Consider the following 22432-nt stretch of genomic DNA (forward strand, 5'->3'; position numbering starts at 1 on the left):
CAAAATTGATTAAAACAAACATTGAATTTCAATTTTATTTAGGCTCATGGTGACTTAATAATAATAATAATAATAATAATCGTAATAAATGTGTTGCCTAACCTATATTGAAACGGTTAAACCAACAGAGACTATTCAAATTCCATAATTCAATACATTCTCGTTACAAAACTGGTATTATGCTGATGAGAGATTTATTCGTTTTATGCAGCGGCACACTGAGTGATCACAGTTTTTCCACATCAGTAATCATGGATCTTACCGTTACAAAACAAGTCTTGAAATGAGTTTGAATTTATTTACATTTAGAACTTACTAGAGAAACTGAGATATGGGCATATTAATCCAACGCATGCTGCAAACTTTAGCTTTGTTGCAGTACTCCTGGGCTATGTCTTTATCCAAATGACATGCTATGAACTCTTATTAATGTGCAGTTAGTTCACCTTATACTCCATAAAACTATAATTACATACCTCAGCTTTGTGCGAGTACACTATACTAGACACAAATGAAGGCCCATCTTAATGGAATTAATTTTACATGCAATTAATTCATTCATAAATTGCTAAGAACAAATTGCTTGTTAATCAAAGAAAGTGCATGTGTAACAACCTCTCCATTACTTTAAAATGGCTACCACACAATTTACTTGTTAGTTTCCTCATCATCTCCATCCTGTGGCAAAACAGATTTGTGATTGAAGAACAGCCCAGACTTGCTTCCAATAGTTCCACCAGTACAGGGTGATTTCCCCTTGTTTTTTCAGAAGTCTGTCCCGTAGCATAAGACAATTTAGCAGTTGTGCAGGGGAAAGAGCGTTTGATTGTGCAGTGTTTTTTTTTTTTTCTTTTGTTTTTTTGACATCACAAGGCTGTCACGAGCAGCAGGGAAAGATTTGCAACAGACATGCTGAGTCTCCAAAAACAAGCTCCAGAAAACAGAATAAAGGTGTGTAACTACACATTACACAGATGTTATTATATGGCATACATGTGCCGCTTCCCGTCAACCTCAGGGGGAAACAAGAACACATCGCTTTCACCCGCAATCTCCTCCCCTGGCAACAAACACTCAGGAGTCATAATTCAGAGTAATCGAATGTGTGCGCACATGTTCTGCTAAGAGTTATCATTTCTCTTCAGGTGATGAGCCATGACAAACAGAAAGGGTCAGAGGTCATGCCTCCTATAACAGCGGACTGGCATCATAAGGTAAAACAGAAATGTGCGTATAATGGAATGCATATGTGCTGATGATTAAACAGTGCACTACGGAAAAGCACAAGAGCCCGTTAGCGCGTAGATGCTTTGCTCCACATCGACGTCGTCCCTTTTTCAGTCAGTTTTCCTCTTTATTTCGGTATTGGGGTCAGTAATTTGGGGACTGGCATCTTGGGTGCATCCGCTCAGGAGAAGCATAGATCCCCACCCCGCCCCACCCCACCCCACCCCGGTTGGGGGGACGTCACTGCGTCGCACAGTCAGTCTGCCTCCGTGATTCAGTTTCGATCCACTTCTTCTCGATCTCCACCTGAAGTGTAGACACAGCAAGGCTAGGTGTGAAACCAGAATGACGGGTTTTCATACACGTCCAATGAATTCACCAGTTTAAATGGCATAGCCAGTGAAATCCTATCAGTTGTGGGGAGTAATGTCTAATAAAAGGGGTTATGGGAAGATTAGTAATAGCAGGACATTTCCAGTCCCTATGGAAACCACAGATTGTGCAGCTTTTTTTTGACCAACCTCCCATCCCATTAGAGGGCTACATTACAAGTGACACCAGCTTATAATTGTGTAGCCCCTACACACCACATTCCCTTAAACCTGAACTAAACATACCATAGTACTGGGTAGAACACACAGACTGGCAACACACACACGTTACATTCACACGCATGCATACACAGCACGGCTGCACCCCTAGAGTACCTGGCAATGGTAGTGCGTCTTGCTACTCAAGTGCTTCTGTGGCTGGATGTCGCTTTCCGTGCCCAGCGACTTCACTTTAGTCCCGGACACCACTGCCTCGGCAACCTTAAACTCCACAGTTACAAAGGGGTACCAGTGGGTGGGAACCTCCTGGTCCGAGCCGAGCTCCAGCTTGCAGGAGAGAGAGTGCGGGTGGTCCACTGCTGCAGAGGGAGCCATAGAAGACAGAGGTAATGCGCATTCTCGTCACCAGGGGGCGGTAAAGGGAAACACACTGTAGACTGAGTCTAAGTGCTTGTGATTAACACTGAATTATTTATTGGTTTGTTGTTTATTGCCTGTATCTGCATGCATCATCAGTGGTTATAAACACAGTTAAATGCAGCTTAAATGCAAATTACACTGAAAAACAGACTGACAATAACACTGCGGGAAAATACACAAGCAAACAGCTACATTTTAGCCTTAATTATCGCCAGATTATTTATTTGTTTGTGCATAGGTTCTTGGCTGGTGCTCTTATCTTAGGGAAAACAGAGAACATTAGTTGCACCAAACAGAGTGAAAAATACAGTTTAAATGTTAATCACACTGACATATACACTGACAACATTACCACTGGGAAGTGCATTAAGAAACAGGTATATGTGTGCCTGAATGGGGATGCTGCTGAGTGTTACAGAGATGCTGCTGAGTGTTACAGAGTAAAACACGATAACCACGTAGACAGGAGCTGCACTTAAAGCCGTGACCTCACTGCTCCCGGCTAAAGAGGGTACAAGGAATTCAACAATACGAGTAATAAAATGCATTTCCTGGAGCTTTGATCATTTTCCACATTAGTTGGGATGGTGAGTAAACACGGCCGTTTGCACAACCGAAAGCGTCCTGAGATGACCACAGAGCAGCGCTCAGCAATGACACTTCATGCCACAGCGACGTGTCATTTATGAAGGACATGATTTCTGTTATATTCATTGCTTTAATACTTTTTGTATAGATATTATAATGATGATGATGATTATTATTATTATTATTGTTGTTGTTCCTTACCCATGTTCTTGGCTGGAAGCCTGTCGATCCTCCACACGATGGCGCCGTACACGTTCTCGTACTTGACGGTGCCGACGGACACCTGCATGACGGGCTGGGACTCGGCGGCGCTGACGGAGCCCAGGCAGGCGTTACGGTTCATCCGGGCCTTCAGGGACTTCTGCCGCAGCAGGGCCACGGTGCGCGACACCTTCACCCAGTCCTCCGGCACCGGCACCTGGACCAGCACGCTCTCGCACGGCGCCGGCTCGCCCGAGGGGCCGGCCGCCATGTTCAGGAAGGCCTGCAGCTCCACGTAGGCGCCCTGCACGGTCACCACCGCCTTCACAGAGAAGGGCAGCTCGGCGGGCCCGAGGGAGGCCGTCTTGAACCGCATGACCTCCACGCGGCAGGCGTCCGGCGGGCAGAACTTGACCAGCCGCGACCGGCGGAACTCGGCCTCGTTGACGCAGGGGTGGAAGCGGCAGTCGGCCACCTCCACCCAGGCGCCCTCGCCCTCCTCCTCCTCGGAGCCGTAGACGGGGTCGCTGCGGCACAGCTGCGCGTCGTTGAGGGCCAGGAAGCAGTCGCCGGCGCCGTTCAGGAAGGCCAGGCAGTAGACCCGCGTGAGGGCCGCCCGCTCCAGCAGCGCCCCCTCCCGGTCCAGCCGCGCCCACAGGTGGTCCACCACGGCCAGGGACATCTCCTGCTCCTCGTAGTGGCGGCGCGGCTGGGCGGGGTGCGGCAGCTTCATCAGCTCCTCCTCCACGGCCGCCACCAGGTCCTCCATGTCGCCCGGCTCGGCGGTGCCCAGCTTCAGCAGCTGCTCGGCCTCGGCCTCGTGCGTCACCTCCGGCTTGGGGTGGTAGCGCTTGCGCTCGGCGTAGGAGACCTGCTCCACCTTCACCGCGTGGATCTTGCGGGGCTCGCCGTAGCTCTCCAGCTTGGGGGCGGAGAGCCGGAACTGCGGCAGCAGCTGGAACTCCTTGAAGGGCTTCTCCAGGCCCTTCTCGTAGTACATCTGGAGCACGCCCCCCGGGAGCAGACGCAGGTAGATGGGCCCCCACTGGCGGGACGACATGCGGTTCTTCTTCTCGGGGATGCGCAGCATCATGGGCCAGCCGTCCCGCCGCTGGCTGAGCAGCAGGCCCTGGGGTACGAAGGAGGGACGGCCCCCCGCCTCCGGTCCGTCAGCCCCCGCCGCACAGGGCGCCGCCCCTCCTCCTCCTCCACCCCCGGCCCCGCCCCCGCACTGGTCCTCCGCCCGCAGGCGCTCCAGCTTGTGGCAGATGTAGCTGTAGGAGCTGTGGATGGGGTCGCGCGGGGGCTGGTAGCCGTCCTTGGTCCGGATGAAGAAGCGGGGCGGGGCGGAGCCCGAGTCCGAGTCCGAGGAGGAGCCCCCGGACTCGGGACGTGCCGGCTCTCCCCAGAAGGGGTTGAAGTGGCCCGGTTCGTCCTGGAAGGCGGGGAAGGGGCTGGAGCCCCCCGAGGGGGCCCGCTCGTGGCCGGGGGACGGCAGCGTGGCGGACGAGGGGCTGGAGAAGCTGCGGAAGAAGTCGGGCCGCCCCTGGGGCCCGCACAGGAAGGGCGACGGGCCGGCGGGGGTCTCCCGCACGGGCGTGCACAGGGGCGTGTTGGCGGGCACACAGGAGCCCCCGTTAAAATAAAAGTGCATTTGGGGGGAGTCCAGGGAGGTGCTGAAGCTCCAGGAGGGGTCGCCCGCGGCGGGAAGCATCAGCTTCAGACCGTTGGGCCTGGACGGCGACGCCGCGCTCGCCGACGGCGACTGCAGGGGCTTCTGGGGCGATGAGAGGGGCGTGGCCTCATCCTCAAACGTCACCCAGTTGGGGTGGTTCATGGAACACATGCCTGCGATGGGTCTCCGTCCAGATACACCTCAAAGATCAGCTTTTCTGGGTCTGACTGCATACACCACAGCTGCTCACTGTAACACACTGAGAGAGAGAGAAGTGAAAGTCAACCTCAGGATTAGTGCACATGTCCAGTGAACAGAAACACAGGTTTATTACTGTAACTTTCAATAAAACTTTATCAAAAAATTCAGCTTTACCCTTGGAGTGGGGGCCAGTTCATGACAGGTGCCAACATTGTATTGAGATAAAAAGATTATTTTCATTCTTTCCATCCATTTGTATGTGTTCTTTTTTTGTAACATTTCCTTGGCAACAGGCATACATAGCACACGTCCTACCCACATCCTGTTTCCATCATTACTTTGAGCTACGCAATGTCCCTAAACATACAAAGTATTTGTTTTCTTTCTTTTTCCACCAAGAGGTCAATTGGTCAATCTGGGATAAGTCCCATGCAGCCACTGAAAGAAGACACCAAAACCAGGACATTGCATTCTAATCTATTTCTGTCCAAATTATTTCCACGTGATCACCTCCATGTGATGATCTTAATTGTTCACATTCAACTTGTATTGTGATTTGGAGACAATCCAGAACTGAGGCAGCAGTTCAATGAAGCCACAGCATCAACTGTCTTTGCAGCAGAAACGTCCATATGAGCGCACACGCACATAACTGCAGTCTTAAGTGCCACTTTCTGCAGTTGCAGTTTCAATTTATGTTTGACAGAGCATTTTTGTCTCAACACTTCAATGCAGTGGGGCAAAAAAAAAACAAAAAAAACCAGGACCCAACCAGGACGAGACTGAGAAAAGATCAATACCAATATCTCCAGGCTGTCAGGTCCGATTACCTCCTGCGCTCGAACAAGCGCGCTCATCAGATCAAGCAGCCCAGCTTCCACCCAGTTCAGCACAACCCTAGGGGCCAGGGGGACTGGGAGGGGCCAGGGGGGCTGGGGGGGGCCAGGGGGGCTGGGAGGGGCCAGGGGGGCTGGGGGGGTTGGTAAGCGCGTGCTGGGAGAAAGGGTGAGATGGGAACTCAGCAACAGACCGCCATGACCCTCTCCCCGGGAGTCCGGGGTGTTCCTTCACCCGCAGGGGGTGGGAAACAGCCGAACATCTCCACGGCAACCAGACCCAGCTTAGGAAACAGGAAGCTCAGGGAACACGTCTAGACAGGCAGCCGGTGAGCCGTCCAGAACATTTAAAATTCACCATTAATGAATTACAATGTTGTCAGAGCAATATAATGTTATCGTTCCCATCTTTCATGTTGGTCTCCACATGTATGGTAGACTGAAGTTGACATTACTCTTATGAATCATGTTCTGGCACGGAGTATGAGGAACACTAGGGGTTAGCACTTCAGGTACTGTAACGATACTCCCACAGGCCACTGTTATGTTCTGCAGGTCACTTCGGTTTAATGTGAACACATTGCTCTAAATCACAGTTGTTAAGACGCTAAGTTAGTGCTATCGTTTGCCAGCACCGTTCTCCAGTGTGAAGCCTAATCGCTTGAATCACAGCTGCACTGCACCCATTTTATCGTTATTGTTACTGTGAACATATGATTACATACGAACCATAAGTAATGTACCACCGTAGATCACGCTGTAAAAAAATGGTCTTTTACAGAAATGAATAATCATATCGTTATCATTCCACTGCCAAGCAATAAATCACTCTGCCATTTACTGATGAAGTGGCATTTATTAAAAGGAGTAGAGACGTCTGGAACAGAGGGGTGAGAGATGGAAACTCCCAGCCGGACAGTGCGGGGGGGTGAGCACTGGGTGAAAAAAAAATAAAAAATACTCCCGCCCGCCAGAAGCTGACCTTCGCTGCCCTACATTCCTCCCGAATTCACAAAATGAGGGGGAGGGGGTGGCTTAATTATCAAGTGGCACAGCAGGGAAAAGCTTTTCTCTACCGTGCTGCTGCTTTTTTATTTTCTTGCAGCAGTTTACTTTGTCCCCCACAAAACAATTTCAAATGGAAACTTCTGGAACACAAAACCCTACTTTGTGCAAACCCTCAGAAAATAAAAACGGGGGGGGGGGGGGGGGTAGGGGGGGCAGAACTCACATTCCACGCAATGCCTCGCTGCCACATTCCATGCACCCACCTCCTTACATTTAAGGGATTTAAATATAGCAGCTTGAATCAGCTGGTCCCTGCTGAGTAATGTCGGCGGCCATCTTGGAAAGGTGGAATCAGATCAGTTTTGGCTTTTTTCCCTTTTTTTCTGCGCGTGTCTCTGCTGTGGTGTAGCCATTTTTCACACCTTTACTTTCACTCTTCAGCCAACATAAATTTATTAATGCTAACAGCGCAACACAACACCCGGGGTGCCCTGTCAAAGCAGAACACAGCAGGTGAAATATGCGGCAGATTAGAGAGGTACAGCACATAGCTATACTCCTACCAGGGTGAGCGCTGGGATGCAGCATAAGAGGAATTCAATAATGTGGTTCCCCTGATGCTGCGTGAATTATATACACACCTCGTTTATGAATAAACAGAAGAGCCCACAAGCATGTATTTATGCAAAAACAATGAATATATGCTGAAATTAAAGCAGCTCTGAAGTCATAACTCATACTCAAGTCATAATTGAAGGCTGCATTTGGACGCACATCTCTTTTCCAAAGAATTTGGCCAGACCTATTACCCAGCAAATGGGAGGGGTGGGGAGAGAGAGAGAGACAGAAATAGAGAGTGAGAAAGAGACAGAGAGAAACCAAGAGAGTTACCAATTACCAGAATGGTTTGCTTCCACACAAGGCACTAGGGCCCAGGGATCTCCACAGATGAACACAGCCTGAGGCAGTGATGTGAGTTTGAAAACTCCCTTCCAGAGGTCAACCATGTCCTTCCCTCTGTGTAACACATGGGGCAGGTGGATTATCAGCAGTTAGACGCCACGGTGACTTCCATAATGGATGCACCAGCAGGGGTTCCAGGGTTCACAAACTTACATGTGCTGCAAAATCAAGGACTTCCACAGTCCCATTCCCCCAAATTTAAAGACCCATATGAAATTACAAAACGCTGCTACACTAGATAATAAAATGGTCTCAATATCCATAGCAAGGTCTGCTATCTCAGCACCTTCAATCCCAACCCCAACCATTCAGACAAAAAGGTCATCAAAATTTCCATAAACAAAATGATTCTACTGCTTCAAAGTGCCTCTGAAAATGTTATTATTTACACAAACATTCAAATCCTTGATTCTGCTTTTCAAAATCAGAGGATATTCAAGAGTTTACAATGAGCGGGGAGCCCTGGTGGCGCTATTTAACGGCTGTGCTCTGCAGACGCTTCAGAGCAGGTTTCCGAAACAGACAGAACCCCTGACACGGTGAATTAAAACCCGCTGCAGTAAGTGGACTGGACCTTTTTTTCCCCTGTGTCACCAAGAATTAGGCAAGGGCGACGCACACCAGTTTCTGGGCTATAAATAAACTCTGGCCGCGAGTTGTCTCTGGGGCAAGCGTACCCAAAACGCTGCGCTGCAGTGAGGGTAATGGTGATGATTAGAGAGCAACATCTCCTGCCTGCATAATCGCTCAACACAGCACCTGCAGACAGAGAGAGAGAAACCGTGCGGGGCTACGCACCATGCAGCAAGGAGGGCCTGCATAAACACAGGGACTCAAACGCACACAGAAAATAGTGCCCGGAGAACCACACAAACATGGGCCTGCGTACAATCAGATCCACAGACACATATGGAACCTGGAAGAACTACACAGACTGACAGAACCTGATAAAGAACCACTGAGAAAGGCTGATAGAACTACAGAGAGAGAGCTGATAGAGATAGAGAGAGAGAGAGCGAACAGACAGAACAATCAGAACCACAGCCGAGTAAACAGAAACTGACCAAATAAAACCACTGCAGACAGACAGACAGATACATGTAGAGCTAGAGGCAGACTGATAGAGCCAGTAAACTCAGAACCACAGGGAGCCGCCCGGAAGCAGCCTGCTGACCGGGTTCTAGCACTGCCGCCTGAGATCCCCAGCCTGACAGGCGCAGAGGAATTAAGACTCTGCAGAACCCTCAGAAGGCTGATGGAAATTCCGGGCATTCCTCAGGGACAATCAGCACACACAGAGGAAATTCCATCAGTTTCTCCTCCTTCCAGCACGCACACGCACACACACACACACACACAAAACACACTGCAGTTGCAACACACAAGCGTGCACTCATAATGCAGCACAGTCACGACACAGCTACATAAACACATTGCAGTCAGAACAAGCTCACATAAACACATTAACAACACACTGCCACACAGTCATAACACACACTGAGGCTGCAACAAGCACACACAGCAACACAAATCATTTTCATGTCACAAATGCCCCTTTTTCCTCTATAGAACCGGAAGAGGACTTGGCTTGCCCAGCTCTGGTTATGCTAGATTGTCCATAATCATTCTGTCAAGCTGACCCACGCCAGCTGAACCTGTCAGCGTTACTGGCAGCGGCCTTTGTAGAAGTCAGCTGTTGGACAGTCAGGAATTTGTGCAGCTACACTGCTATCATTGTAGCAATGGGCTAATTACTGAATGCAATAATGGTCGTAGCCATCGTTTGGTGCATTGCCTTTCTTTTCATCCTTTTCTCTTTAATTAGACCTGATGGTAATAAACAAACATGCTTCAGATGGCTGCGTTAAATTCTTCCCGGGAACAACATCACCACTTATCTATTGGGTTACCATAAGACAGCCAATCAGCAGCAAGCCCTTACAGCTCCACGTGATTGACAAAACACATCACATGGAAGCTGTACAACCTTGGTGCAGATTGGCTGTCTTATCAAAATCCAATAGATAACAGTGGTCAAGTTTTTTTTTCTCCAGAAGCATTTCATGCAGTCACTTTAGTTTGGTTGTTTACTAACCACTTCAGGTATAATTATAAAGAAAAAGAGAAGAGAACCTATAATATTTGAGAGAAAAACACTACCTGGGGCCACAGATCTAAGCAGGGTGCTGTGATGTGAGCAGTTGCCAGCAGTAAGTCTGCATGAAGTGCTACAACTGGGTCTTATATACCATGTCCAGTCAGAGATGCATTTAGCTTATTTTCTAAATGTCCTACACTGGTTTGCTGAAATGCTGGCTCATCCTACTCCAACAACATCGAGTGAGGGTGGGGGAACCAGCATTAATAACAGCACTGTCACATACGTCAGAGTGCATAGTAAGCTGGTATTAACCTCATGGTCTTCTGCGTTATGCAATTAGGAACCCTGCATCATAATGGACTACACCAAAGAGCAAGGGACATTCATGTATCAACGAGTCGGTATCAATGCACATCAGGTCAGAAGGTACTGACTAACAACAGGCATGAATATACAAATGGGTCACCTGAAGGAGAACCGAGTAAGAAACATTAGTTTTAATAAAGATGGATCTTAATAAAGTTGCCAAAGTTGCAATGACACTACTATAATCACAAAGAGTTTTCCCAAAAGAATGTGACAGACTCCAGGCATGATGGACGCTCACATGACTCTGATAACCATTCGGTGATGAGCACAGGGAAGCTCCTGCATGCTCACGCACAGCAAAGTGCCGTCGCAAATTAAGCAGGAAGGAAGCAGGAATTCACAGACTTTTCCAGGGGCCGACCTGAGGTCACAGCGAAGGTTTACTGTGGGGGAATCGCGTCTGTTTTAATGCAGGAAGTACATTTTGAAGAAGAGCCTGTCAAATCTAGATTAGCTGACCATTCATGATCTCCCTCTATCCTGGGGCCAAGCTGTGCCGTCTGACAGTAAACTTGCCACATCTGTCTTTTTTCATATTGCAATGCAGGTCAAAAAGACTCAAAGCATGAAAAAGACCAGCACTCCAGAGAGGGACTGTAATCTCCCATTGACTTGGAAGAAATACATAGCAGTATTGCCCCCAATTAGGCCTTCACTGCATTAACGGCATAAAATGATATATGATTTACTAATCAAACACAATTTCCCATAGCTCATAATTAAAGATTATAAATTCATCAAGCAGACAATTTTGGTGAAGCAATTCCAGATAAACATCTTACTAAACAGAACACTGGGACCATCTAGGAGCCAAACCTATGGCTTGCTTGTGAGATTAGCTATAGTACCGAGAGAGTCATTACTTGCATCTTAATTGATTAACTACTTCCACAGCAATCTAACTTAATGCTCCATAAGGTGTTGCCAGACCTCGGAGATAATCTGCTAGCTATGTTCCAGCTGGAATAGCTTAACGTTAAGTTATTTTAATGGCTTGACGAGAGACTAATTCATAATCGTTTAGCTGTCGGTTGCTGAACAAATGAGAACAACTATGGTTTAATGGAAATTTAAATGACTTGATGTCATTTAAAAACTTGCATGAGAAAAACAGGGTTGCTGCCACGGTAACCACATAATTAGGCCGAAAACACCCACTTTCCATTGACCAGTCTTCTTCTTTGAGGCTATGACACACTATTTAAAATTACAGTTGCATTAAAAAATTTTGGGTTCATTTATTATACTTTCCTCTAAAAGGCCAGGTGAAGACTTGTTGTCTTTGAATTTGTGAGCTTAAATCTTAGCAGCGTGCATGCTTCCTGATCCTTGCCATCTCTCCTCCAGGTATTGCCACTCGGGTGTGGTCCTTCACTTCCTGTCACTACTGAGGTATATCCCAGCCTGTGTTATTGCTATGGGAGTGGGACACTCCGGAGCTCAAAGAGCTGCTTGTTCTTTCCATTCGACACTCGAGCATACAACCCTGAGACAAAGATTCTACAATTCATCAGCCTTTGCCTGGCCTTCTCTCGAGTGGGAAAGAATTAGGACAAGAGTCAATCAAATAGTGACTCTACAAAAGAGTTCTTGTTCCAAATATTAGACGCCTCATTCTGTTGCTTGGCTGTTGTCCAGCATGTGCATTGTGTCCCTCAACTAAAGATGCATAAAAGCTTAAAGAGACTGGACAAACATAAGTGTAAGACCACGCACACACAGATTCAGGTACAAAAACGGTTGCAGTGAAGAGTTACTGCAGGAGAGGTGCAGTCATACTGGCCTGCATTAATCACAGACAATAAAGGGTGTTTCAACTAAACCAGCGTTGCTATATTCTACTTAATGACATATTCTAATTAAAATTAACAATTAACAACAAACAAGCACGCCAGCCATAGAAGCCAAAATTCCAGGGTAATGGAAAGGGTGAAGGGACAGGTAAAAAATCTGTTGACAAATCACTTCTATTCGTTATCAGTAAGTCGAATGCATGACTAGGCATATCAATTGCATAATAGCTGTTTTGCTTTGTCTTTTTTTAAACTAGGGAGACTATGTCTGAGGTTTACTTTGAGGGATAAATGTTCTGCGCCAAGAGGTAGGGTGATAGAGGAGCAAGTGAGGTGGGCACCGAGTAGAAGGGCAGGACATAGCTGGTAGAGCAATGATGGTCATATCGTGACACTACGGACCCTGTCAACCGTGAACAACGATCGAAAATGACTCACGACACCGGGAGAGACTGACCCTGCCGCCCAACGGGCATAGGCTATGCATCCGTCGTTGTTGGAATGAGGTGTGAGTTTAATACAGCTAACTTTATGCACCACCGACATGCAAGTATAAACCCACTGTCACGTTTTAGTTTAAAAACAAGCCATTAGGATTTGCTAGATATATTTTTAGGATTTAATTGACTCTCTGTACAGCTAACTAGCCTAGATAGCATATTTCATATTAGACTGAGACTTACTCTGTTACTTGTAAAACTACCATAACGATAATTTAACTAACTACAGCTTTAGGCTTAGACATAACAAAACGTTTCCAAGCCAAGCTACCCAACTTGCCAAGTAATAAAACGTACAACAACGCATTTAGCAAACACCAAAAATAAGTCCTGGCATCATTCGAGACTCATAAAATGTGCATTCCATCTAGTTCACATAATGTAAATTACCGCATAAAAAAAGTTCGATTCATAAAATAAAACATTCTACACTAACACGCATCGAGTTAGCAACGTTTGTAATGGCACTTGTCACATCCACAGAACCCAGTTACAAGTAAACCAAAACAAAGTAGCCAGCTAGAGATCCAACTTATGCGGTAAACAGCGCAGCCCGTTGAAGTCGCACTGAAGTTGCTAGAATCCCCAAAATAACTTCGCTCGCTCGCGAACCCGAATAAAAACTAACATACCGTCAGGGATGAAGACAGATCAACTATCAGCTCATAGCTGACACGGCTGTGTGTTCGCGATCCCAAATCCCTGCTCGAAAGCTGCCAGAATTTGCACAAAATGGCAGAGGGCGAACGGCTACGGAATCTCTCCCTCCTTCCCAGCCTCTCTCCTCCCGATGAGCCCAGCTAACGGAAAGGTCCTGCCTGAGCAGGAGACAGCCCGCAAAGGACTGAGCACGCAGCACCACTTCCTCCTCCCAGCTGAGAGGCTGTGTATGACGACGCAACTTGAGAATCTGCTTGTTAGGGTGTTACGAAACAAGGCTCAGATGAGAAATGGGGGTCTCTTTAAACTTTGCAGAGAGATTAAGTTTTAATTATACATAAAATATGCGCTATTGACAGCATATATAGCCTAAACGCACAGGACGGATTGTATGGTACATTGTAGTTGTGTTTGTTTTTATGTAGATCGTGCTAAATAAAGGTGTCGTCCTCATCTGCAAAATTATAGGCTAGAGGCCCATCTCTAGTTTGAGATGCAGAAGGGTTTGAATGCTTCCAAGAGCATTTCCTACATATTTGAGGTTTATGTGTTTGACGGAAATTCTTATTTCACGATGATTACAGAAATCAGAATATAATGTAGGCTACTTACTCTTCGACGTCAACCTAGGTATATTACCCGACAACTTAAAATGGCTATTCGTGAACTCCACCCCATGTAATTCAAGTTTATGATTTATGACTGTTTGAGCACCCTTTGCAAGCAGTCTGCTAAACACCATCCCCCTCCCCTCTAAAGAAATGCAACCAGACCTCACGTGACCACGGTACTTTGAGTGTATGCCTCAAAGGCCTATTTCTCCCCTACAATAAGTGCAGGCGTTTTTTGTTTGAAATTTTACAGCTGACAAGTTGTAGAAAACCATACGCCTAAAAATTCAGTTTGGATCTTCCACTGAGGGGTTAGTCAGCCTATAGCCTACTTACTCTGCAGTACACATTATACAGCAAGCACGTGTGTGCAGGTATTCTGGCTATAACCATGACCATTTGCAAATATATCTTAATCTGAGGTTAGGGATCAAATCACAAGTCATAAGCCCTTCCAAAATTCCGGCTGCATACCACAATTATCTATCTCTTTAGTCCAGTATGACCCACTGTCTCCTGTGATGATCACTAGAACCAGACACACTGTGCAATTTACACACTGTGATATATTGTAGTGCTCAAAGTTACAGATACCAGGCACTAAATCACCAGGGAATGCAAGGCCAAAGTTTCCAACAGGGCAAGGCGCAGTTCTGTTTTTTGCGCCTTGTGTATGCTACACTCGTCACACAACGATAATAAGTCCCTGTCCTCTGTCTGTGCAGCAGATGGTACTGTACTCCTAATTAGGAGAATACCAAATGCTCCTTTGGGTTGAAGACATTTGCAAATTGGGGTCCAACAAGTTTAAAGTGGCAATCTGCTTTTCATTCATTCCTTGAGGAGCCGCTGAACCGTGCCATTCTCACCCCCTCTGAACAGGTGTCTTTCTACCCATAAACCTCCAGATTTGCGGGGACAAAGCTTTACTGCACCTTGTGCTGTGACCCCAGAGACTTTCTCCCTCTTCCACCATGGCCCTACACCCGCACCCAATTTGCCCTCTCCTCGCACATCCACTGGCAGAGCGACTCATGGGAAATGAGCTCCGTCTAGCCAGTAGAAGAGGTGCTCGCCGGGTGTTCGTGTCATCGAGCCTCCTCCTCCGCCACCCCCCCCCCCCCCAGCCGCTAAATTCAGGGTTGCAGCAGTAATTACTGGGCACGGTGGAAAGAGAGAGACTATCAATTATGTGCTATGAGAGGAGCTGGGGAGCAGGAGACCCCTTCCAGGCCTGTATTTTATCACCGCCCCAGAGACAGATAGAAAACTCTGCAGTGAAAGCAGATTAGAGCCCAAAGGCTGTGGTTAGTGCCAGGGTGGAGTTGAGAGTTGAAGGCCAAGGCAGATCTAGGCAGATCCACAGCACACAGGGCTCCCCCCCACACAATTATTATTATTATTATTTTTCCTGAAGAGGGAGGGGAGACGACAACCTTGACAGTCTCGCAGACACAACATACTGTTAGCATTTTAAGAATAGCACGTGGGGAGCAATTACACATCATAGAAAATAAATCTTACAAATTAATGCGCTGATGTCTAAAAAAGTAATTAGTCTTAAAAAAAAAAAAAAAAAGTTGGCAAACGGCCATTTGTGTATAAGACCAACTGCGGAAAAAAAAATAACAGTAAAATCTGTCAGTCTGATTACATTGGTGTAAAACTGCTACACCATCAAGACTGTTGCTTAAATGATAACTGTAGAATCACTGGCATCACGGGCAGAACAGGCTTTGTACTTGGGATTATGTTTATGGAACGGTTAACTGTTTGAACGTGGAAACGAGGGGGTCGACAGTACCCTGACAAAGGGGTCCCAGGGGTTCTGTTCTACTGGCTGACTCTGTGGTATCCGAGTCAGCGCCGCCCACTGCTCAGAACAGGAGGCCCTACGGGGTCAGACTGAACACGGCCCATTTCACACAACACTGCCTTCACTCAGAACCAGGTCCCGGACCCGAACCAAGATTAACGGCAGCCTCCATTATCCATGCTGACACCCAAGCACCACGTATATCTTACAGAAGAACATTCCTTCTACCGCCTTACACCTCCCCCTCTCCACAAAATGCGAGAGTTGGACAAAGTAGGTCTCTGGCTCAGACGTAGCAGCAAACAGACGTCTGATGCGTGTGTCGGGCCAGGAATCGGTGCTGGGAAGTGAATGTGGTGCGGGGGTGGGGGTGGTGGGGGGAGGGCGGGATTGGGGGGGGGGGGGGGGAGAGGGATAAAAGCGAAAGCCAGCCGCGTACGGGAGAGGGAACAGGACGGCGCGCTAGCGGCCAGCCGTCAGGACAACAAGCCCCTGGGAGGAGGTCACAGAGCCGCCAGGGAACGTCCAACTCAAACAAACAGAGAAGAGCACACACAGGGGCCTCCAGCCCAGCAGTGATTCACTGGAGAGCGCCGCGCGGTCACACACGCTAGGAGCGAACACAGGGCCATACACAGGCAGACCCCGCCTGACTCACTGCCTTTGGGAAAGAGGCGACCCAGGTCAGGAGACAGCCGAGCAACAGCCAGGGCAAGTAAACACAATGATAATAACGAGAACAATAATAATAATAATAACAACAACAACAATTATAATAATCAGGACAAAGCAATCATCTTCCCAAAACCATGACAGGAAATTATTTCAAAAAGTAACCTTTGCATTACTAAACTCTGCTGATCTACATGATGTCATCATGGCTGAGCCTCATTGTGTCAATATGCCTTTTTTCTGAAATGCTATGCAGCATGTGAACAGTTCCTCCCATGATATCTAGTCACAAGACAATCATGTTGTCCACCTTTTTTATTTTAGCGTATGTATTCATTTCAGTTGGACAGAGTACATGTGATCATAATAGGTTGTAATACTCAACACTGAATGGACACACAAACAACCTAAAACGTGACTGATCTTCTCCTACCCAGAAACAGTGTCACATGGGTCCAACAGGGCAGCCACTAATCTTGTATCTCATACAACAGACCAGTGGTAACCATGCAGTACCTACCATAGATGACGTGGTAGTATATCTATGGTAATACCCCCCTATTGTGGATCACATTACTGATGTTTCTGATCAAGAACAGTTAAATCACATAAAACAGCACTTTTATCAATTCAGTAATAAACAAGACAAGGAAACTCTTTGTTTTTTTCCAGTAAGAAATAAAATGCCTATGTATTTTTAGTAATTATTTTTAAAAGAAAAAAGTGCACTGAACCACAGTACTGCGTTTCCAATGATATGAATGGAGTGTACATTAAGAGTAAACTTTGTTTTGTCAGCGCTTCCTATTGGTCAGAGAAACTCCGGCAGAAGCCACCAATCACCTGTGGATAAAAACCGCTCTGAATCCGCTACAGAGGAAGATGACAGAGAGGGGCACACGTTTGGTTCCTTTGTTCTCTCTGTCAGGAGACTTAAAGCTTTCATTGCCAATGGACACCTTGTGAGGACTCTCCCTGACTGCTGGGTCAATGTGAGATGTCCCAGTGACAGAGCGGGGCCCGCTGGGTCAATGTGAGATGTCCCGGTGACAGAGCGGGGCCAGTTGGGTCAATGTGAGATGTCCCAGTGACAGAGCGGGAACCGCTGGGTCAATGAGAGATGTCACGGCGACAGAGCAGGGATCAGGTGGTCTGTGAATCAGGTGGTTGAGTGGGGACAAATATCACAGTTGGTACTTTTTGAGTATAGGTGCATACACACGCTCTCACAAACAGTACATACATAAAAAAACATCATTTTACCCGAGGCAAACTATAAGCACGCACACACACACATACACACTTCACATAATTTCATCCCACAGTTGAAAGTGCACACAAATACACATAAGCTAGATTTCGCACACACACACTCACACACACACACACCAGTGCCCGCCCCCCCTCCCTTAGAGTGATCAGCAGGGCCCCGCCCCCCCACCGCCGTCTTGCCCTCGTCGATCACCCAAGGGCGCTGCTCGTTTAGTCTCTCCTCTGTCACTGGAGGAGCGCTTCCTCCTCCTCCTCCTCTCCCTCGGCCTGGAGCCAAGCAGCTGTTTCCTCCCTCGACAGGAAGCACTTCACAGTCAGTGTTTATATTTGTACAGAGATACAGAAAAAGGCCGCTTCCTCCGCTGGTCGTCCCAGCCCCTGACCTCATCTCCACGGTCCCACAGCGGAGTGGCTGAGACAGCCCCTCCCTCCCTCCCTCTCTCCCCCTCTCCTCCTCTCCTCCTCTCCTCCTCCTCTCCTCCCGCAGCAGTGGAGACGCGCCGGTATGCTCTGCAGTCCCAGTCGTCCCCTGGCCTGTCCTGTGCGAAGGGGTCCACTTTTCCAGGGCGTCCTACCGACCTTTGTTCTTTTTAGAATTGGCCTGCGGAGGGGGAGGGGGGAGGAAGATGAAGGAGTCATTCAGTTTAACGCGGTACAGAGCCACACGCACACGCTCAGGCGACTGACTCCTCCTTATGGAGTCCGGCAAGGTCGTTACAGGGTTTTGAGTGTTTATTTCCACTGCAGAACAGAGGTCTCCTTGATGCGTATAAAATGTGTTCAAAGCAGGTTTGTTTGTTCTGCTTCTCGGCCCTCAGGGCTGCTGTTGTAAGGGCTTCTTTAATGAGCTCTAATTGGGCGTGGGCCCAGGAGCAGGACTCCTGGCCGATTTTAATGTGCTCAGGTCCCGGGACAGGAGGTCAGCCAGAGCACCAGCTGCACGCGCGCCTTTCCTCCTGTTCTGAGCCCCGAAAAGTACCGCAGGATCCAACGCGCGCACACACACACACGCACGTGCGCAAACACACGCACACACACGCACATGCATACACACGCACATACGCGCACATGCATGCACACACACACACGCACGTGCGCAAACACACGCACACACACGCACATGCATACACACGCACATACGCGCACATGCATGCACACACACACACACGCACGTGCGCAAACACACGCACACACACGCACATGCATGCACACACACACACACATTTTCTTCTTTAATCTATGACTACTATAACAGGCCACCTGGCTCGAGCTGCCTGCCTTTGTAACAGCTTTCCCAGAAATCTTCAGCAGGTGCTTTCCCCATCAGAACAAGTGATCCTCATCTCCAAATAAACATCACCTGGACCAGAACCACTAACCCCCACCTCCCAGTAAACATCACCTGGACCAGAACTACTAATCCCCACCTCCCAGTAAACATCACCTGAAACATAACTACTAATCTCCACCTCCCAGTAAACATCACCTGGACCATACTGAGGCTCACTGGCTGGGTATGTAATCCCCTGTCCCTTAACCTGGCAGTCGCAATTTACCAAAAGTCCCTAGTAACTGCCAAAAAAGTTCAACGTTTAGTTAAAATTTAATCTTTAAATGTGTGAATCTTATGCGAGGGCTAAAACCTGGCCAGGTTTCCCAAATCTGTCATTTCAAAACCCCTTCAGATGACCAGCTGGATGTTGTCACTGTTTAAGTGTCGGTTCGTCTATCCAACACACAACAGGCTGCTATGCAGCGGCTACTTAACACACTCTTATATGGAAGCGTGTCTGGACCTTGAAGTCACATACTTACACACAATAAATTACAATATTATGATTACTGTAATAAAATATAATCATAGTATTATCTTGGACATCTAAATCAGGCTTTTTAAAACCAGGTTTATTATGTCTGAATGTCTGAAATATGTCATTTATGAAATGTGGAGATACAAGCTAAACTAACAGAGATTTTTAGAAGTCTATGAACAATTTTTTGTCGTTTGGTTTGGATTCTTTATATCAGTGTAAGCTATATTTTGGTAGTTGTATTCTTCAATCCATATGTATCGTTTGAGCTACTTTTCAGTTAGCTAAAATAGACGCTAAATGCATGGATTTACCCTGTCTGCCAGTTTGATTGTGACATGTGATAGTTATCTACGCTGATAACTCATATCTGCATGAGTGTGTGTACATATGTGCAGACATGCTTTTGTATATGTGTAGGTACATGTGGGTGTGTCTGTGCAAATTTTGTATATACGTGCACAGGTATGTGTACACTAATGGTCAAAAGTTTTAGTACACTTTCCTTGTGTTTTGGTGTCTGAAATTCAACCAGTTTAACTTCTGTGAATAACCTCAAATCGCACAAAGTCAGAAGTGAATAGTCAGACAAGAATCTTTTACTTCACATGATAGTGACCTACATTTTGGAGCTTTGCCAAGTATGGCTCATAAAAAAGCCATACTTGGCAAAATAAACAGGTGAACAAATTCTTTCCATTTTCCAACAAGTGAAGTAAAAAAGGACAGAAAGGTCAAAAAGAAGCACCCCCCCAGTGCAGCACATCTGTGGGAACTTCTGCAGCAGTGTTTGGTGTGAACTTTCAGAACCATATAACTTCCCTTTTCAAAAATAATTCCAAAATTACCCTCAGCAGTTATCACTGCAAAAGGAGGCTATTCTGTTGAATATAAGACTTACTTACATAAAACAGAAGGTGTTTATTAATTTTTTTAAATCTCTGATTACTTAAAAAGTGTGGGTGTACTAAAACCTCAGAGTGCCAGAGTAAGTGTTCATGCATGTGTGAGAGAGAGAGAGAGAGAGAGAGAGAGAGAGTGTGTGAGAGAGAGAGAGAGAGAGAGTGTGAGAGAGAGCGAGAGAGAGAGAGAGAGAGAGAGAGTGAGAGTGTGAGAGAGAGAGAGAGAGAGTGTGAGAGAGAGCGAGAGAGAGAGAGTGTGAGAGAGAGAGAGAGAGAGAGAGACTGCACACCTTGCTGCCCAGTTTCAGCGTGTCGATCTCCTCGCGCTGTTTGCTCAGAGTCTCGTTCATGCTGCACAGGTGGTCGCTCATCATGCTCAGCTGGTCTTCGTAGCTCCTCTTGGTGGTGGTCAGCTCGTCCTGCCAGAGAGGAGGAGCACAGTCACGGGGAGGAGGAGCAGTCACGGGGAGGGGGAGCACAGTCACGGGGAGGAGGAGCACAGTCACAAGGAGAGGGAGCAGTCAGGGGGAGGAGGAGCACGGTCACAGAGAGGAGGAGCACAGTCACGGGGAGGAGGAGCAGTCACGGGGAGGAGGAGCACAGTCACAGGGAGGAGGAGCACAGTCACGGGGAAGAGGAGCACAGTCACAGGGAGGAGGAGCACAGCCACAGGGAGGAGGAGCACAGTCACGGGGAAGAGGAGCACAGTCACAGGGAGGAGGAGCACAGCCACAGGGAGGAGGAGCACAGCCACAGGGAGGGGGAGCACAGTCACGGGGAGGAGGAGGAGCACAGTCACGGGGAGGAGGAGGAGCACAGTCACAGGGAGGAGGAGGAGCACAGTCACAGAGAGGAGAGTGGGGAGGAGTAGCACAGTCACAAGGAGAGGGAGCAGTCAGGGGGAGGAGGAGCACGGTCACAGAGAGGAGGAGCACAGTCACGGGGAGGAGGTGCACAGTCACAGAGAGGAGGAGCACAGTCACAGAGAGGAGGAGCACGGTCACAGAGAGGAGGTGCACAGTCACAGAGAGGAGGAGCACAGTCACAGAGAGGAGGAGCACAGTCACGGGGAGGGGGAGCACGTTCACGGGGAGGAGGGCCACAGTCATGGGGAGGAGGGGCACAGTCACAAGGAGGAGGACACTGTGGAACCACGGCCGCTATGGAGACAGCCGGTTGCCAATCAGTACCTGCAGGCCTGAGATGTTCCGATTGGCCGCTTTCACTTCTTCTGTCAGAGTTTCCCGGCACTTCTCTGCCAGGGCCAGGCGTTTGGCCAGCGCTCGGCACTGTGGGAAGGGAAGACAAAACAAATCAAAAAAACAGAAAAGACCTCGCAAATAACATCAAACTCAAACACACACGCTCAGGAATGAGACTGCTTCTGTACTCCAGCCATGGGCTCTATGACTCATACGGACTGTGACGCGCGCGTTGCCACTGATCTCAGATCAGCACGGCTGTAAGGTCCAGGGCAGGGAGGCTCCAGCATGTGAGAGATGGAACGTATGGCCAGCACAACATCACTGTCACTGTTAGGCAATGAGGCACAATCACGCGTCCTGTGACTCAAAGCACCCGACAAAGAATGGACACATGCTCCACTGCTGACATGCGCACACGCGCGCGCACACACACGCACACGCGCACACACGTGTCCACACACAAAGGGATGTGATGGAGACAATGAGATGGAAGAGGAAGGAAGGAGAGAGGGGGAGGAGGAAAAAGGAGGGGAAGAGGGCACAAGGCAGTGAGTCCGCTGGGGAAACCATATGCTGCTTACTACTACTGGATCTGCAGCTACTCTGATACATACTCCCAACACACATCAGTCCTGTTATTTCTCTACGTGTTTCAGACAGATGACTGTGTCTGAAAATATGAAAGAGAGAAACAGACAGACAGGGAGAGAGGGCAGAGAGAGAGAGACAGAGTCAGAGACAGCAACAGAGCGGGGGGGAGAGAGAGGACTACTTGGGGTGCAGGAAACACCAGAGAGAGGGGAAGTGATGATAAAGGAGTACAGAGGAAGCCTGGGGGAGAAAAAGAGGGATGTAGAAACGGAAGGGACATATGAGTAAAATATTAAGAATAGCATGAAGAATGAGTGGAAATCGGTGTTTGTACACGTGTGTGTGTGTGTGTGTGCGTGTGTGTGTGTGTACATGTGGGTGTGTGTGTGTGTGTACGTGTGTGTGTGTGTGTGCGTGTGTGTGCGTGTGGGTGTGAGTGTGTGTGTGCGTGTGTGTGTG

At 48.0% G+C, this 22432-nt stretch overlaps 2 protein-coding genes across 3 annotated transcripts in view; both read right to left on the bottom strand.

The window, feature by feature from the left end:
- Window positions 1-175: 175 nt before the first annotated feature.
- Window positions 176-13331, bottom strand: LOC118218171 (stonin-1). The gene is made up of 4 exons (XM_035400627.1): window positions 13066-13331; window positions 2988-4921; window positions 1935-2137; window positions 176-1533 (listed from the first exon to the last, which is right to left on the bottom strand). Exons 2-4 carry the CDS (start codon window positions 4831-4833, stop codon window positions 1468-1470), a joined length of 2115 nt encoding a protein of 704 aa, XP_035256518.1. The 5' UTR covers window positions 4834-4921; window positions 13066-13331; the 3' UTR covers window positions 176-1467.
- A 4302-nt stretch (window positions 13332-17633) lies between these two features.
- Window positions 17634-22432, bottom strand: part of ppp1r21 (protein phosphatase 1, regulatory subunit 21) — a 21789-nt gene continuing 16990 nt past the window's right edge. For both annotated transcript variants that reach the window (XM_035401167.1, XM_035401166.1), the window contains exons 20-22: window positions 21368-21466; window positions 20468-20596; window positions 17634-18065 (exon numbers count right to left, since the gene is read on the bottom strand). In XM_035401167.1, the coding sequence (XP_035257058.1) occupies window positions 18036-18065; window positions 20468-20596; window positions 21368-21466 (258 nt within the window). In that variant the 3' untranslated portion in view covers window positions 17634-18035. The remainder of the gene's footprint in view (window positions 18066-20467; window positions 20597-21367; window positions 21467-22432) is intronic.

The sequence above is a fragment of the Anguilla anguilla genome, chromosome 18 (assembly GCF_013347855.1).
Source record: "Anguilla anguilla isolate fAngAng1 chromosome 18, fAngAng1.pri, whole genome shotgun sequence".
In the NCBI taxonomy this organism is placed as follows: domain Eukaryota; kingdom Metazoa; phylum Chordata; class Actinopteri; order Anguilliformes; family Anguillidae; genus Anguilla; species Anguilla anguilla.